This window comes from Halictus rubicundus, chromosome 9 (genome assembly GCF_050948215.1).
Source record: "Halictus rubicundus isolate RS-2024b chromosome 9, iyHalRubi1_principal, whole genome shotgun sequence".
NCBI classification, from domain to species: domain Eukaryota; kingdom Metazoa; phylum Arthropoda; class Insecta; order Hymenoptera; family Halictidae; genus Halictus; species Halictus rubicundus.
The window spans coordinates 3,305,662-3,324,950 of record NC_135157.1 but is presented as its reverse complement, the minus strand read 5'-3'; the positions used below and the strand labels follow the sequence as shown (position 1 = coordinate 3,324,950).

The window sequence follows — 19,289 nt, the reverse complement described above, 5'->3', positions numbered from 1 at the left end:
CAAACTCTCCAGGATGCTTTCCGGTTGCTAGTTAAGTTTTTCTCTCTGTGCCCGAATTATCTTCCCTGTTAATTACCCATACGGTTAAAAAAGTTAGTTGAATTTCGTCTGGCGCGGCGTTGCCTTCTTCTTTTTTTCATAACATTCTGTTGTATCGAAAATCTTGTAACAGTTGCATTGCAGATAAAGAACGTTGCAGAAAGGGAAAAGCTTGAACGCACAAACGTAAATTGAATTTAAGTAACTATCGAGGGAAAGGGGGGCAATTCGATTTAAACTGCTGGGTATTTTTGATTAAAAATTGAAGTATGTAGAAAGGAAAAATCAGTTCTTCAAATAAAATAACGAATACTTTACCTGTCGGCAATTTTCAAATAGTCTTTTTTGAAATCATTTCGAAGTTTAACAATTCCGTTACCACATCGCAGTCATACATAGGTGGCACAATTTTTTGTATAATAGGTCAAATATAAATGTCAAAAGAGATTAAAAGAATGTAAGGATATTGTCGTATTATTTTCGAGACTTTAAGATGATTAAAAGAGAATCTACATTTTCATTCAACTCAAATTTCTTCAATCGATTTGTACAATTTTTATTTTGCATAAAGATCCGCAGTCTGGTTGCCACATTATTTTGGACTTGTTAAAATGATCTAAAGAAGAAATACGTTTTCATTCAATTTCTCTCAATAATTGACTTCGAAAGTTTTTATGTTGCATAAAGATCCGCTGTCGGCACAATACAGTTCCTCTGGAGCCTCGTAACTGGAACAGAAACAGCGAGATCTCGGGACCAATGGGACGGACCCTCCATTGTTGAATCCATTCTCATTCCGCCGTGAATCGCCTTTCCATCCGTGATCCAGCCTATTGAGATATCCGGGCGGTGGCTCGAATGTAATTGGCGACTAATTAATTGAAATGCCGCGCAGTTGAAGGTCTTGAGCCGGCACGGCGTATGTGGCATTGAAATTTCCCGTTGGCTCGGGCGAAAATTCGCTACTAATTTCAGGAGAGGGAAGTTCCACGGAGCGTCGTTGGCCGTAATTAGATAGCCTGTCGGGAGACGAACTTCTTGAGTGCCTCGTCGACAGTAACCGCATTAAACGCCCATCCTTACGCTTTGTCACCCGACCCGGACGACGCTACGGCCTTGGCTCGATTGCTACAGACGTCAAACTTATTTGTTCACGTGATAATCAGATTATCAGTCAACTCGAAGATCACCGTCGAACGGCACAAATTTCGACCGGTCCTAGGAAGTACAGTAGTACTCGCTTGAAAGGTCTAGCCGCTTAAGGGGGTCAAAGAACCCTTTCTGCAAAATTTCAACACTACACCTCGTTCGTAAGACTAGCTACGGTGAAAAAACAAAAAACCAGTTTTTATCCCATTTTCCTCATTTGCGTAAATATGATGTTTAGGAAGCTCATCTCCAACGACCTTGATCTTGACCTGTGTTATCAAGGGCACCCGCCTGAGTGACCTTTAACAGGTTTTAGCCGTCGCTGGTTCTTTATCAAAAAGTTATAAACAAAAATATAACAATGCTACTACACGTGTCAATTACATAATACATTCGTATTAACAAATTCTAAAAAAAAATCCTACACATTCAATGTAGTGAATATTTGAGAATATTTCCAAATTCTGGTTGTCAAAAATGAAAAACACGAAAAAATACAGATTCCATATTGGAATTTAAGAGCGACAACTCTGGAGATTAATTCAGTAGTAAGGTATTGTTATTATCACTATTTCCAATTTTTTCTTGTTTCTTTCTAAGGTGCGTTGTAGTTAAAAAAATAACTATCCTTTTGACGTTTTTTGAAAGTTTGCCTGTTTTTGCTTAATCGTTTATGTATGTTGTGCAATGTTAAATATTTCAACATTTGGAAAAACATTTTGCAAATGATTGTGGGGGCCACGAATTAACTTGTACACATAACATTTCACCTAGAAGACGAAAAAGCCGGCTAAATGTTTTCGGTTCGCGCGTAACAGTCTGTTTTCGGTGTACGTTATACATTTTGATGCAAACACGCATACGGTATGCATGAACCACCATCGTCCAGGCTTTCGAGGTAAAGAACCGTGCTATCCTTTAACCTATAGTCGACTAGATATAAGGGACCTCTCTTTGAATGGCGGGCCTCGTACCGGTTTAAATTTAATTCCGATCCCGTTGGTCCATTTCCGTGGCGTAATGAACGCATTCAAATCCGTTCGTAATGTAGCTTACTGTATCGAAACAAAGGAGGCCCTTGATAATCACAGTTATGCAACAATGGGATTACCATCGGTGACACAGAACAGGACATGCAATGCCTCCGCGTTTTATCTCGGACGGACACTGACTAAGCCACGTTCTAATTTCTAATCAATTCGCACGCCATTGACGTCGCGATCGATCGATCGCGTTCCGATTGAATATTAGGGTGGTCCTTATTTTTTAACCCTCGATTTGTTCTTGTCTTACCCACCCTAAATTCTGACACTCGGTCAGAAAATAATGTGTGCAAAATTTGGAAGTATAGTAGCACACGTTTAAGCGTCCGAAGTTAGGACTAAACGCGGACGCTTAAGTGAGGAGTGACTTCAATCTAAGGGGGGGGGGAGGGGTGTTTGAGTGAGATACTGACAGCCGGCACGTATTAAGTTTCAAGATCGAAGTTGTTAGTCCAAGATCCCCTTGTTTGGAATGGAGGGGGGGGGGGGGGGGTACGGTGAGTGCGCTTAAGTGTACAAAAGTGCGGACGTTTAAGCGTGCACTACTGTAATTGGACAACGGAAAGCCACATACAGTCACACGCAATAATATTCGTATACTCATACAGAGACGATAACTTTTAGATTTCTTTTTAGAAGTTAGAATAATTAATTTACTGCTCGTCGTGAAAAAGAAATTTTTAAAAAATTGCAATTGATCGGAATTGCAGAGAAAACATTAAAAGTTGTTCACAAGTTTTTACATTCGGAAAATTTCATCCAGATAATATACCAATATTTAAAAAGTTATCGCCTCATTAAGTATGTCCGAATGTTGTTGCGAGTGACTGTACAAATTAAAAATATATTTATTTTGCGAGGAATTTTTTGAAATAATGAGGAAATTGAAGGCATTACGGTTTGTGTGTTTTCATTACAAATTTATATGTTGAAGCTTGTTTTAATTGTAACAAAATTAAGGAAAATAAGCATATGTCGTATGCGCAAACTAATTATTTTACTAATTATTTCAAAATTATGAATTACTTTCGAAATTAATGCGAAATTAAAAAAATTGTAGAGCCTAAAATCAAATGTTTCAAATCTCTCGTTGTCCAATCACTTCAAAATTTGACACATCATTTTCTCGCAATATGACGCAATTTGGAGGGGTAAGACGAGAAAAAATTGGCCACTGACGCACGGAAAAGCTAGTTTTTTCAAAGGTCGAACGTTTTTCCGGTTGAAATGAGAACCACTCGGAGCCAAAGACGTCCGCACGACACTTTGATCGTTTCGCGATTGGAGGACCCGATAAAACGCGTTCATTTAACGGAAAATTGGAAGCTCGCTCACGATCGAGATATCTAATTAAAATTCGATCACGAAAATCTGGCGCCACGAAATTCGCGTGTCGATAACATCGCAGGATCTTTGACGTGTATCCTGTATCGAAAAACATTTTTGTCGTCCCGATAGAAAGCGACTCGATTGTGCGAACAGCTCCGATGAATTTCGAGGAAATAGGGTAATCGGATTTCAGGGAAACGAAAAGTCCGCGACAGTACATCAGTATCGATGTCGTCTAACAAAAAGTGATATAACTAATTAATGGAATATCCCATTCGGTATCGATTTATCTTGTTGTCTATTGTCCCGTCCGAATTAATAGCACAGCTTTAATTAACCGCCTAACGGTGTGTTGCAGTGCCAGATCACATCAGGCCACGTGTACACAGTTTACCGGAGAGTGCGTACAACCCGAGATCCAGGGACGATCTATATCGACTTCGTGAGTTCAGCATCACGCATAAGGGGATCGTTAATCGTGGCGATTCGATTATTTCGAGACGCAGCAGGAGCAACACTTCTGTCAACAGCAGGTAATCGGCCAATGAGAAAAGGTCCGTCAATCTCGTACCTAATTTGCACACTCGACGTTCGCGCACGTGACCACGGTGTTGAATTTATGGTCGACTAACGATTACGACCTAGATTATTATTACGATTATTATTAGCTAACGGAAACGCAATCTCGATTTATCGCGCTAACGTTGAAATTATTTTATGTTCAGTGCCTTAAAGGAGGCATTATTCTAAGTTTTATAATACCGGTTCTCTGTAAACCATCCTAAATCTTCCATGATCTTTCTATAAAAATATTTAATTACTATTATAATTTTTAAAATGCTAGTCCATTATAAGTCATCCCTAAATGTTTCATGACCATCTTCCTACAGAAATATCTAATTTCTATTTTACTTTTCACACTCCAATTTTTAAAATACTAGTTCATTTTATAGTACGACTAGATTGTTATAAGATAACATTTTTATATTGCTTGGTTTTATATTATTTCTTACGTTGAGGTGAATGGTGCTGACTTTAATTGTATATTTTTGCCAAGAATTATCAAATTGTTAAATCCATACTCTCGTCTGTTTAATATTACATGCATTGTAAATAAAATTTCAGACCGAAATTTTTATTTTTGTCAAATTTATGAAGCATTTTGTTTGGATGAGGTTTTGTTTTCTCGAAATTTTTATACTTAGACCGAGGTCTGAGATAGAATTACTTCTTATTAATCGTAAATTAAGAAAACAGCAGACATCGTACAGTGTAGATGTAAAAGGAATATTCTGCGAATTGTTAATCGTTGAAATTTTTAAATTAAATTCCGCAGTGCACAGAATGATTTCAAGAGGTTATCACTGCATAACAAAATGTACAATTCTATTTACAAGAAGAAGTGCATTATAGCATTCTTTCACTACAGTGTTGCATTTATCGAAAAAATAAGATAATAGATCTTTTAAACCAGTGAAATTCGAGTTATAATCCGTCTAAATTGCATGGCTCATCCTGTATAATTAAAATAACATGGTAAGTTGATCATGCGACCGCATCATCGGGTTTACTTTACCACCAACTCAACATTTTATCGACTAGCTGCACTAATTGATGCTCTATGTACAATAATCGCGTTTAGGTGCACACTGTACATGCAACTCCTTGTATGTGACACGGTTTTCCTGTAACATGATTTGAGAATTTGGATAGCTGAAAAGTATCAGATATTGATTACGTATTAATATTCATATACATATTACCTACATATTAATATTAATAAACCCAGCAACTACGTATTCATATTAATATGCGATACACTTGATCAAACACTGATAATTCTAATAAACAATTATTGATAGTTATAAAAAGAAAATAGTACAGTTTTATCAATGTTTGAATAGATTTCCGCTCATTTCTCGTTTATAAAAAAAAATAGCACAAACAAATAGCAGAAATTTTTCCAAGCACCTGGTAAGCTATACAGTAACATAAACTACTTGTCACTTTCAGTATACAGAGTGTCCCGAGTAAGAAAAAAATGTTACTTGAAGTTTGCTCAGAAACGCTTTATTACAAAGTTATAAGCAAATAAAGTTAGAATTGATGACGGCGGATTTTACTTTACTGAACATTGAAAGGTCGAACGTGTTTATCTTATTTGTCTATTCATGTCATGTTTACTATTTTGATATGATATGCTGTTAGTGTTAACGACCAATTAGATCAAGAATACGCGGTGAAAATGCCTGGAGTGTTTTCAAATGAGGAATACGCTGATATTCATTTCATCTACGGATTTTGTGACGGAAATTCCCGAGCTGCTGTACGAGAGTACGAACGCAGATTTCCTAGAAGAAGAGTACCTCATCCCTCTGTATTTATTAATACTAATCGGCAATTACGCAATTTGGGTTCATTTAGAAGTAGGAATGAATATCATGATGTTCGGTCAGCCTTAGGACAGCGACGACGCACAGTGGGCAATTTGGACAAAGTCGGATTCAAAATCAAGGAACTTTCGATAGGAATGAGGTAGAGCGATGAAATTTTTTTTAAATGAAAGCTGCAACTTTTTAGAATATGGGAAAAATAGAGAGATTCTGGTACGAACGTTTTTTAACCTCGAAAAAATTCGTTAAACGCGCACAAATTCAAGAAAATTTTAGTTCTTCCAATACCACACGCGGAAAAAATTTTTTGAATCATTTCCCATAGATTTTTTCACGCTGATTTCAAATCTGGTCTCAAAATTTGTCTACGACCTCAGGATTTTGCAAAAAATAGATTTTTGTGACAAAAACTAATGAAGTCATTTTTTCGTTGAAATGATTGGATGGTAATAATCTCTCTATTTTTCCCATATTCTACAAAGTTGCAGCTTTCATTTAAAAAAAAATTTCATCGCTCTACCTCATTCCTATCGAAAGTTCCTTGATTTTGAATCCGATTTTGTCCAAATTGCCCACCGTGCGACGCACGGAAAGAATCTTTTTGTTTGATAATACTCCTACGCAGAGTATTCGACGTGCTGCATCTCAACTACAGATACCACGAAATACGATTTGGAGAACATTACGAGCCGACGAAAGGTTTCCATACCATTGTACACCTGTTCAAGAATTACTTCCACCTGATTACCGGAAACGAGTGGAATTTTGTGACTGGTATGTAAATGCAGTAACACGGATGAATTTTTCCCATTATGGATATTATGGACAGACGAAGCAACTTTTACAAGACGGGGCATATTCAATTTTCATAATAATCATCTATGGGCCCACAATAATCCACGCGACAAGTTTATTAATGATTTTCGGTGTAATGTTTGGATGGGTATGATTAATGACCAGCTTATTGGCCTTTTCTTTCTGCCTGAGAGATTGAATGGACTGCTTTTTCAAAGATTCTTATCGAACGATTTACCAATTTTGATGGAAGACGTGCAACTAATGCTTCGACAAAACAGTTGGATACAGTTAGACGGTTGTCCATCGCATTATGCCAGGCTAGTTAGAAATTGGTTAAATGAAAATTATGGTGACAGGTGGCTTGGTCGAGGAGAGCCAGTTCTATGGCCTCCAAGATCCCCCGGTGTAACTCCTCTCGATTTTTATTTATGGGGAACTTTAAAAGATAGAGTCTACAGTCCAGAAGATACTTCGTGTGAAGAATTAAAGCAACGGATTAATATCTCCGTTGCTGAAATGCAACAAAATAAGGAAGAGATTTATTCTGTAATAAGCTCCATAAAAAATCGATGTCAAGCTTGTATTTGCGCCCAAGGACGACATTTTGAAATAATCCGATAAACACGTTCGACCTTTCAATGTTCAGTAAAGTAAAATCCACCGTCATCAATTCTAACTTTATTTGTTTATAACTTTGTAATAAAGCGTTTCTGAGCAAACTTCAAATAACATTTTTTTCTTATTTCCACTTGTAGGATATGCTCCCCAAGTTTGTCCATTAAAACCCGGGACACTCTGTATATTTTTTAGTGACACAAAATTTGTTATCACAGTTTCTAAAAATCCTCGAACGTGACCCCCCAACTCGAGTACATATCGAGTGACGAACCCGGACTGTACAATTTCGGACATAGCATTTTTCCGAGTTCGTCAATCGCCTCAACGTGGTTGTTGTTACCGTTGGTACACGCTCCAACAACTTCGAGCTTTCAAATTTCTGGCAGACGTTTTCGTTAATTGGCCCCGACTCGAGGAAGAACGTAGTCGACGGGCTCCCCTTTGAACAAAACCAATTTGTACGGTTGTCGCCGCGGCGAGGTCGATTCCTCTTTCTCCGATCGAAGCGCGATTCCGAAATAAACAAGCATTTTGCGATCCGCGAGTTTTCCCTTTTATCGGCGGATCGCAAGCGGATTAAATTTTTCGTGGCCGACGCAGCACGGCGCGGCGGCCCCAATCGTCATAAATTTTTATCGCAAGAATCAGTTTCTCCGCGGGCTCTGTGCAAACATCGTTCCCGCGGGCATAAACGATTCTTCTCTGTCAGAGGAGAGAAGACTTATGGCTTCTCGTAACGAAAGTCGAAGAAAATCGAACCGAACGACCATGCGAGGCGTCGCGATACAACCATTGGCGGACAGTATCCTGCTGTATTAGGACACAATCGCGCGAACGGCGGAAAATTATGTCGGTTAGTGTGTTCAATTAAATGCCAGTACAGTAATGTCTCGATATACACGTGTGAAAATTTGTCACTTCTATTGTGTGCAGAATCTATTATTTGGTCTCTCGCTGCTAGCGTTGAATGTGGAAAACGATATAAACAAATCATCCATACCAGAATATTGGTGTGACGATACTAGTCGAAGGATGAAACTGCTTTGTCTCTAACGATTTTTGTCCCCGATACTTTTGTCCACGTATTCGTGACACTTTTGATTCAAATAACAGCAAACACGACACCACCAGACCTGGGCAAAATTTCGAGAAAAAATATTTAAAATACTTTTTGAAATAGTATAATTTAATGTGGTTCAAATAAAATACTACTTGAAATAGAACGAAAAATTTCGGCAAATAAAATACTTTCATTTTGATAACCAGATATATAAAATAAAATATCTTAATGTTGTATTTCAAATATGTATTTCAAATATTTTCTTACAATGAAAATAAACTGAGCAAATAGTTAATATTATAAATTATAATTTTTAACATAAGAAACTATAATAGTTAACATGCAACATGTTGATAAACAGACGACAATGTCGTAATAACATTACACGCAACAAAATATCAGAAAAGTATAAGTTACTATCAACTATTTGAAATACTATTTTACACAGTCCTATAAAATAAGTCTCACTATTTTCAATATTTTTCAAATAAAATACTATTTTTAAATAATTATTTCAAAAACTTTTTCTTATAAATAAAATAATTTATTTGCATGATTATAGGCATGCTTTAAAAATAAAATAAACTATTTACTATTTTCTATTTCAAATCAAAGATCAAGAGTTCAGGTCAAAGACACAACTTCGACCATATTTGCTTGCTCCATCCAGGATGTCCTAGGACCTCCGAACTAATGAAGGGACCGGATGTTCGGATAATAGAACCAAGCTACAGTATTCAATTAAATCTTGACTGATTTGTACAATGAATCCTGTTACATATGAATCGCTCTACATTCTTTTTACTCGGGAGAGTTGAATTTTAAACGAGTTCAGATATCATAGGTTCGGATAATCGAGGTTCTACAGAATCGTGGACTAAACAAGCCAATATGCCCCAAATTGTATAGTGTTTGATCTCATTTTAATCAGAAAAATGTCACAAATATGTTGATAAAAGTTCCATAAAAATATAAGAAAAGACAAGACAGTTGGAAAAATTATTTGGATTAAGTTCAAATAATGAAATAGTTTAAAAAATTATGTGTCAATAATGTCCAAGCCTACATTAACACTGAACCTACCATGATCAAAATGACCGGTTTTCTATGTCACAGTTATTGAAATTTTAAAAAAGTTTTCATAGGAAATTACTGAATTGACTTCTTTATTTAAGTGCATATTATAAGAAAAATCGTTCAATGCTTAAATAAATTCAATCATTTCCCTTCTATAAGACGTTTCACTTTTATATGTTTTGTGCTTGGTAGGTTTAATGTTAAAGCGTCTTTTTTAAAATTTTAAACTTCAGGGAACATTTGACCGAGATTGAAGACGATGTTTGAATTCAACGAATCGATTGAGCTGTCTCCGATCGCATCGAGAACTTGGAGCCTACCTTGTACGCAATCTCATCTTTGTAACTAAAGATTTACACTCTTGGAACTTCAACAGCAAAGTGGAACAGGTCGCAGAGCCAGCTAATTGGTTTTGTTTCGACCGTAGTCGCACGCTGCGCAGGCGTGCTCCATTAATTTTGTTTCCGCTAGATCCTCTGCTGTTACAAGGGATTTATGTAGCGAGCGGACAAGTACGAAAAATGACTGTGGCAAGCGGAATACAAATTGACGAACGATTGGGACGACGCCACGCGCGTCATTAGATTATCCTGCCGCCATATAATTGAAATTGCCACGATATAATTTCGGAGAAAATGAGTTTAACATTGTCTAATTGATCGATTCCCATCGAGTTTGTTCCGCCGTTTCCGGTCGCGTAAAACCGTATTACGTATAACGAGACGCGTCGCATAGTGAGTTGACAATGGACAAAAATCAAATTTCATGTTGGTATTTAAAACCTCTATAGAAAATGTTCCTAAATATTTGTTACGAAGGTGGGAAATGGATCAATATCATTAGTAACGATTAGACTGCGGAACTTTGTGCAAAATAAAATTTTTATAGATCAATTGCAATCTATAGACACTAAGTAAAAATTTAATTTGTTCATTAACCATTTTTATATGTTAAAAATAGTATATCGACGTTGTTAAACTCTTTTAATCTTTTTACTGTTTCGAATTAAACCTACTCATGTTTGTCATAAATGCATAAAATCTGCAGTATAGTAATGATATTAAATTCAATGAACAAGTGTTAATTATACCTGGATACTTCACGTACAAGTGAAAAGTTCCTATTAAAATTCGTTTCTCAATTGTGCTAGTATATCCGTTTTATAAAAGTGAAAACTTTTTTCATTATCTTTACATAGTGTGTTGCTGGGGGTATGTAGTTGTTATTTCGATGTTTGTTTGTTTTTCATTTTCTTGAGACTAAATAATTAATTTAAACGCTACTGATAGACTTAATCAAGGTTTGAAAAAATACTCCTCCAAACTGCTTCGCAATTTTGGCGGAAATATGCGTGAAAATAATATGCTAATATAGAAATATGTTGTAAAAAATGATGCAACATTTAGCTGTTCCTACTTACCCGTTAATTTTTAACCATTTTTTTTATGACATCGACGACCTATTACGAATAAATCCAGGATAAGCGACCTAATTACTGTGGCGGTACCAATTACTATGCCTATATCAATTATACTTATTTTTTAAGCATAATGAATATTAAAACAGAGATATATAGCATATTTATGTTAGGAGCCAGGGCTGCGAACAACGCGAGAGGCCATCGAGGGGGTTATTATCTTAGGAATATGATTTCAATTTGTTAGTTAGGTACGCGGACGCACCCAATGCGATAGTTAGTAAGCCTCGTAACTTATATATAATTTAGTTGATACAATCCGAGCGGTAAGATTGTATCGTGTGGGAACGTTCAATTACTAGATTAGGATATTGGGCAATAATTAAAGGTTTATCGATTACGCGAGTTAACAAACAAGACAAATATATTCTGAGTTGAAATTTGTGTTGTTGTTGGTGTCGAGAATCAATTTATAGTAAGTGTACAATTGAAGAAATTGTTATCTATGATGCACGGTTTTGAAGCACTGGCAGTGCAGGGTCAGAGAGCAATTATTGAATGCCAAATAGAATCTATACCGAACTAACGGAATCCATTAGGGTTACGATTTGATTTGAAAGGGACTTTAACCCGATCTCACTAGAATTGACTCTTATGCGTGTAACGCGACGTGACTCTACACGTGACTGCATGATTACTGAACCGCTACTGAACCAAAGAGGATGAAAATGAACGGGTTTATATACCGTGAAAATGAAAGGGGTGCTCTGTTTAAGATTTAATGTTACGTAGGGTCACACTTACATTTTATGTCACTTCTAATGAAAACCAGGCCTCAATTAGATTTTCGTTAAAAGGGGTTAATGAAAGGTTATCCGGGATATTTCCTATCAGAATCTTAATTAACGGATCCCAGATGGGAATGTTCTCAAGATTTTCATATAAATAAGTCATACTGTATCTTCCATCAATAAAAAGGAGCCTGTTGGGACGCTTTTCGTTCTCAGAAAAGAGATTAGAACTTCTAATCGAAATGAACGTGGAGAAAACTTTTCCGTACGTAACATGTATATCAAATGTTTTTAATGAAAAGATTTAATATCTCTTTCTTAATATTTATTATGCTATAAAAATAAGTATAATTAATATAGCCACAGTAATTGGTACTCCCACAGCAATTGGGTCCTTTACCCTATCTTCGATATACGATTTTCAAACAATCAAAAAAAAAAACTAAAAAATTCTTTGAAATTTTGTACTTTCATTAATTGTTTACAGAAGAGAGTCACAAGGCATAGAGGAAGTACAGTGCCGTGCAAAGTGTCTTGAAAATGTCTTGGGATTACCTTCAAGAATACGTAATCGAAAATATAGGTTTCCACTCAAAATTTCAATTGTAATTTCTGCAGAGCTTTTCAAGATTACTGTTAATGCCAAACAAGTACAATCATCGTGTACTCCCTTTTGTATCCGACTTCTTTCAAAGACATTATTTCGTTTGACGTATAATTTTCAAGTCAGAGAATTTTGTTTAGATACCGGGCTTTTCCGCAGTCTGGGCGTCGCTGTTAATTAACGGCCCCGTAATGAACACGAAAATCGCCGGTAAACGCCATCGAAATTTATCGTAATTAATGCGAAATCTATGGGACTTGATCAATGGACGAGCGATGTTGCGCATTTCGCTTGTCATTGTTCTCGCTTTAGGTGGGCTTGTACGCCATTTAATGGAAACTAAAGGACGTCCGGATACTAATCCTGAAAATGGGGGAAACGTAATCGGGCTGGTACGCGAGGAACGCGTTCTATTATCGCTTTTGGAATTCCCAAATCAGTGTAACGGTGCGGCGTGAGACGAATGGACTTTCCAAATTTCGCTCAACACCTTCGACTTTCAGATTCGAACTGGTCAAATCTAAAACTTCTACCTCAAACTTGTCACTGTTTTCTATTTCGGAGACTTGTCGACTGAAGGGGGAACCTGGTGTAAAATGAAATTTTTGAGCATTTTTTTTTTCGTTTAAATCGATTGGAAATTTCCTCAGGAGTACGATATAAAAAGTTAGAGAGTGATCGGAGATGTTCTTGTACGTTATTTTCAAAATAAAGTGAACGGTTGTATTGAACTATTGTAACATTGATCTTAACGATTAAAATTTATGAAAAATATTTTTGTTTATATTATAACGTTAATAAATGATACCTCAAATTTTATATCAATCTACGCATTACATTTAAAAAGAGATTCTTGAAAAACAGGCCATTTACACAAGGTTCTCCTCTTAAGGGGGTATTCCCATTTAGAGTTGTCAATTTTAAAAAATATATGAGATAAAAAATTAGAATAAAAAGGTTACCATAGGTTGTGTTTTGTAAACTAGAATTGTGCCAATGTCAACGCTAGTTTTTTTTAAATGCTTGATGAAGTTTCAATTTTAATGAATTTCTGCTCTGTACGACTGCCATTTTGTTAAAAAATGTTTGTCTTGCATGATTCTAGCTCACGAGATAAAGGGATCTTGATTTAATATGTGCGTAAAATTTAAAGAAGATTAGTCAATTAAAAAAAAAGAAAAGTGGTATCCTGGATGAATCATGCAATAATTTAAATAATAATGGAGATAATTACACTTGACCTGTAGTAACCTAATTAAAAAAAATAATAGTAGTAATTTTTCCATAAATTGTCTAAAATTAACGGCTCTTAATGAAAATACTCCCTTGAAATTTTAAAAAATCAGCTCCTACGCCTTTTGACGTTATGGTTACAAACAAGGCAACCTTGTCACGGAAAATTATATTTTAATTCAACTTCCTTCTGAAACGCGCTCGGGAATCAGCTGAGAAGAAGGTTAAAGGGAAATTGTTTCCTTTAGTTCAAGGAAAATATTGTAATACGTCGACTGCTGTTGGAGAATTTCCTGGGACTAGTAAAGCAGTCTTGGGCAACAAAGTGAAAGAGATATACAGGGTGTTTCATTAAACTTGAATGACTTAAATGTATTTGGCAAGCTTTTGACACCTGGTGCTCTCTGTATCACCAACCTGTGGTTATGTTTACACAACTTGTATTGTTTGTGTACAGTCAACCCTCTTCTAACACGGTATTCTGCAAACACGGTTCCCGTGGAACGCGATATTTTTATAACACGGTTTACAAATAGCACTTTTGTCTAGCCTCGTGTAACAGGAATGCTCTCATCAGATTTTTTCTTCAAAGATACTGTCACATACGGTCAATCTCATAATTAATGCCGCGTACTTTAAATTAGAACAACTTTTTTTATAAATGGATCAAACAACTTCAGCTTTTGTGCCTAGTTGGGTGAACTAGTCTACTAGACGATATGTAATGAAAATTTTGTGAAAATTACGTTTAGTCTGATTTACGAAAAAGGTTATCTTTTACAACTCTTTTGTTTGAGCTCGTAATGAAAAATTAAAAAAGAGTTTCCAATATTAATATAAGTTATGAGTATGGTGAACATTTCATGGAAATTTTGGTCAATTGGTTTACAATTGTTTTCAATTTCTTTCTTATTCAGACTAAACTCACTTTTTCCAAAATTTTCATTTCATATCGTCTAGGAAACTAACCCATATAGCTTGGCAGAAAAACTGAGGTCGTTTGGTCCACTTATAAACAAAGCTATTCTGATTTTAAAAAGTGTGTGCCAACAATTACACCATCGATTATAAGTCTTGTTCGATTGATGATTATTTAATTTGCATAAAATGGACCTGATTGTGGAGAGATTAAAATCGTCTAATCTGTTTTTAAAAAATTCGTTTCTGAAGAGATTGATGAAATGATGTCTAAAGGGGAATAGACATGGCCAAAAAATTAGAACTTCATTTCATAAAAAAAAGAACCCTTCAGTGGTGCGTAAAGTTTAAAAAACAATCCATATCGAGGCATTCTTAGAACACGGTTTCGATATAACAAAGAACGGCATTTCCCTTATTTGAATTATTGTTAGATTTCTCTAGATACTCTAAAATGCGGTTTTGATAGAACGCGGATCCCATTGTTTTATTATTTCTACTGTATAACACAGAATACAGTTTATGCAGAGCATTCACTACAGATTACAATGTAGAATCAAATTTCTGACTTTTCAATCCGTCGCCCCGGAAATAAACTTGCTAAACCAGAACGCAACTGGACTGTTGCAATGGTGATCGATCGTTTCTTCCTACAGCAACGGGATTCGAAAGATATTTTTCTCTCCTCAGATTTCACTTTAATATTTCTATCCGTCAATGTTCTCGGAACTTGACGAGAAAGAGAGAGAGAGAGAGAGAGAGAGAGAGAGAGAGAGAGAGAGAGAGAGAGAGAGAGAAAGAGAGAGAAAGAGCAGACCGAAAGGGTGTGCATGATGGATATGTGCAGGCAGGGTAATAGTCTCGCTTATCCAAAATATTCCCGCGTTTCTAGAAAATATGAGAAGACATATGAAACGATAAAAGCGTTCGTATGAAAGTTATTTGGCGTTTGAGGGAAGCCTAGTGTCGTGTGGTGAAACGTGTCTTTCCAGGAAGAAAATATCGGGGTTATGCAAGATCGCACCACGTTGTAGTATTATAGACGAATAGAAGCTTGTAAATTTCGTAAACTTTTGTCCGACGCGAACGTTTGACATTTAACCATGGCGACTCGAATTTTTAATACGCGTGTTACCGTCAGTTTTAAATGAATTTAAAGATAGATGGGGGAGGCTTTATTCAGCCTTCGGAAGATTTATGATAGCGACTTGGACTGCGTGTGGTCTCGAAAGAGGGTGAATCAGGCTAAAGCGGAACTGTTATCGAACAGGTGTGCAAATAAATTCGGTGCATTTTTTAGCGATATTAACTTTTATTCGTAAAGGAAGTATATCAGATTGTGTTTCGAAGTATTCACTATCATATTTTGCTACCGTTTCCCATCTACATGTTAGATTATGAAATAAGATGTTTATTCATTGGTTTATTCAATAACATGATAAGTTACCTCAACAATGGCAAAACGTAATAGTACAAAATGTGTTATAGAATAAATCTATGAATGAATATCTTAATTTTATATTTGAATTCTAATTTAAAAACGCTATGGACATTCGTTCCAACCCAATATATGTCTTCTCGGGAAAAGAATATTTCAATTAAAATACCTCGTAAACTAATTGTTATTTAACATACATGGGTTAATACATTTATATAGAGAATAAAAAGCTGCATCGATTGGTGCATAAAAAATATGCGGTTCCATTTAGAATATTAAAGTTGACCTTCATAAGGCCTTGATGCGCCCACCTACAAAAAAGGATCTAATAACACCTAATGTGCATCTCTTGAAACTATTTAATCTTCATCAAACGTAGTATTTGGTGAGACACCCTGTAATACAGGCGTGCTTATCGATAAGTTATCGGTAATATATTGATACGATGAATTATCGACAAGATGGTTAGATTACCGACAAAATTTTTATGAAATACACATAAAATTTTATTATTGAGCCGTTTACGAACACAGTAGTGTACAAAAGTATTCGCGCATCCTTTAAGAACGAATAACTTTTTTAAAACTGGACCAGACGGGTTTTTTTTCGATGTTAGAGCATTATTTAAAAATCACTATTGGTCGGAATTAAGAAGAAAACGGCGAATGTCACGATTTTTAACTTTTTTATCCGAGTCTATAATGAAAATTTAAAACATGCCTTTGGCAGATCTAGACATGTTCTATACACGCACAAAGTTTTATTGAAATGAGAAATCACTTAAATAAATCGCAAACTCCCACTTTAAGGATTTTCACATCTTTCAATTCCTGTAGTTTTTTATGTGCTTCGTATATTAAATTGTCTTCGATTTTATTTAACGGTAGCCCTCAAACGTGACTAGTATATTAGTAATTGCCCAATTGTCCATAGCTACGCCGATAATTATCGAGAATCGATGATCACACCTCTACCCCTGTACAGACGACAATGAGAATTAAATGGAGTGTTTTATCATTTTGTCCAGTAGTGTACGTTTGGCGGCAAGACCAGCCAGTGAAATTGACGAGAACCACCTCTATCGACCAGCCCAGGTCCCGCGTAATTGCGTTTGAGGGAAAATATGTGTCCCCGCGACCACGCTCTCGCATCAAAAATCCATTCCCTCTGTCTGCCTGGCCCCGCTTCCTTTTCGAAATTCTAAATCCAATCGGCGGCACGTGAATGCCTTTGTGAAGTTCACAGTACTCCGCGTTTATTTGCCGTGTTTACTAAAGATATTGAAATTCTCCGGCGATAGAAGTGCCCACGATGGAAGTCGTGAACGAGAACCGCCCGGAACTTTGTGGCCTGCGAAACTTTTACCAACATTTCCCACCGGTCCCGCGAGTCCACTCGCTAGGTTTCCCGAATTTTTCAGGAGCAAGCGCCGAGTTTCATCCCCAGTTCTGCTTACCCGTTAAATTCACCTCTGTCGAACCTTCTCTCGAACCCTTCACGCGCAGTTTCATCCCCTTTCCGGGGGGAAAGCTGCGTGGAAATGTATTACTGGCGTACTTTGCGGGGTACTCTGACGTCAAAAAAGTTGTTTCGTTTTAGCACTTTTTATTCGGGGAACGGGATAGTCCACCAAGAGAAATGTGACTGGTATAGGTTGTCTTATCGAAATTGGAAGGGCCAATTGACGTAGATTCCTTGCAATTTTTATGGCAATATGTATGTGCCTGAATGAAGAAATTTATTAAGTAATTTCGAATGGAAGCATCTTTGTAATTTCAATAATTATGCAATCAAAAATGTGAAACCGGTCATTTGGCTGGTCGTGATAACTTTATAATTTTAGTAATTGTGAAAGAAAGTATATAAAACCAGTCAATTTGATCAGTAGTGGTAGTTTTATGCATAAATGTGTCACAACTCCTGTAGATACTATTTAGCCATCGTAATCTTAATTCAGACTGAAATGGCCTAGAAATATATTTTCAGAAATACATTTATGACAAAAATGTGTAGATCGAATGCAGAACAGTAGAAACATTCAAACAATTTAAAAATGCTATTGGATTACTTTCAGCCGATAAACAATAAAATCCTTAAGAAAAGATGTGAATGTCTGCGTGGATCTTGTATACACATAGCAATTAATATTAACAATTTTTGTATATTTCGTGAATCTATGATTAATCATAAAAATCCGCAGTTTAGTAATAATCAATTGATAATATTTATAACTAATAATATTGTGAATTTTCAGATTTTCAAAGACCTGCATAATCGAGTAGGAGATTGGTTTCTTTATCAAAAAATTCAATATACGGTGGGGTGCAGTAGAATCTGGTCGTTCCAGCATACATTTAGCATATATTTTTTATATTAGCATATATGGATCCCACACGGAAATATATATACGTTATATGCACATAAACGTGATCCCTTCCAGGCCCTCGGTTCACATAAGTATTCTATACGCTATTCGAAATGAAAATTGTAAAAAAGAAAGAAACTCATTGAAGAGCATTTAATAAACCTGCTGTTTCGTTTCTAACGCAGCCTGCAACACAAAAATGAAACAAATCACCCATTATACCAGACTAAACGATCTTAAAAACCACCTAAATGAAATTTTTAGGAAACAGGTATTTGACAAAATTAAAAGGAATTATATACAAAAATATCATAATGAAGGAGCGGATTTTGAGTGGCACAAATTTCCAAGTCCAGTAGATCGTCAAATTCAAACTTCAATTTCTAGAATCAGAATTGGGCACTCAGAAATAACCCATTCATTTTTGTTAAATAAGAAAGAAAATACGATCTGCGATATATGTAAAGTACCAATTAACATAAACCACCTAATAATAGAATGCAAAAAATATGAGAATGAAAGGAAAAATGCTAAGTTGCCTAGATCCTTACCCATTCTGTTAAGTTCCAAGGAGTATATCGCCGGTCTTGCCAAGTATATCAAGGATACAAATATGTATAATATATTGTAAGAAAATGTACCGTGTTGCTAATGACCTTTGATGTTGAAGCAACATGAAACAATTAAATCTAATCTAATCTCTTCTAATCTCTTAATAGGAGAAATAAAGGACATTAGAATAGAGTATAGAAGTATACTTTATAGATAGAGCTCTATAGATAGTCAGGAGTATAGAGAGAGCTCTATAGATAGTATAGAGTAAGAGTATAGTACATCATCGAATAAAAAATATTACCGCACTTATAAAAAGAAAAATTTGCATTCATATAAAATCATCACAACATATTCATTCATCAGCATCGTTTATCGATGATTAATGTAGCTGTTGTATTTAGTTATCTAGACGAAACGACTCGTGTCTCCACATCCACTGTGATGTCAAAGATGTTCAATTTA

At 35.9% G+C, this 19,289-nt stretch overlaps 1 protein-coding gene across 1 annotated transcript in view; it reads left to right on the top strand.

Annotated features, from left to right (window-relative positions):
- Positions 1 to 19,289, top strand: part of LOC143357356 (GTP-binding protein Rit2) — a 75,376-nt gene that overhangs the window by 14,443 nt on the left and 41,644 nt on the right. Inside the window, exon 3 of the mRNA XM_076793771.1 lies at positions 3,919 to 4,093. Coding sequence (XP_076649886.1) covers positions 3,919 to 4,093 — 175 coding nt within the window. The remainder of the gene's footprint in view (positions 1 to 3,918; positions 4,094 to 19,289) is intronic.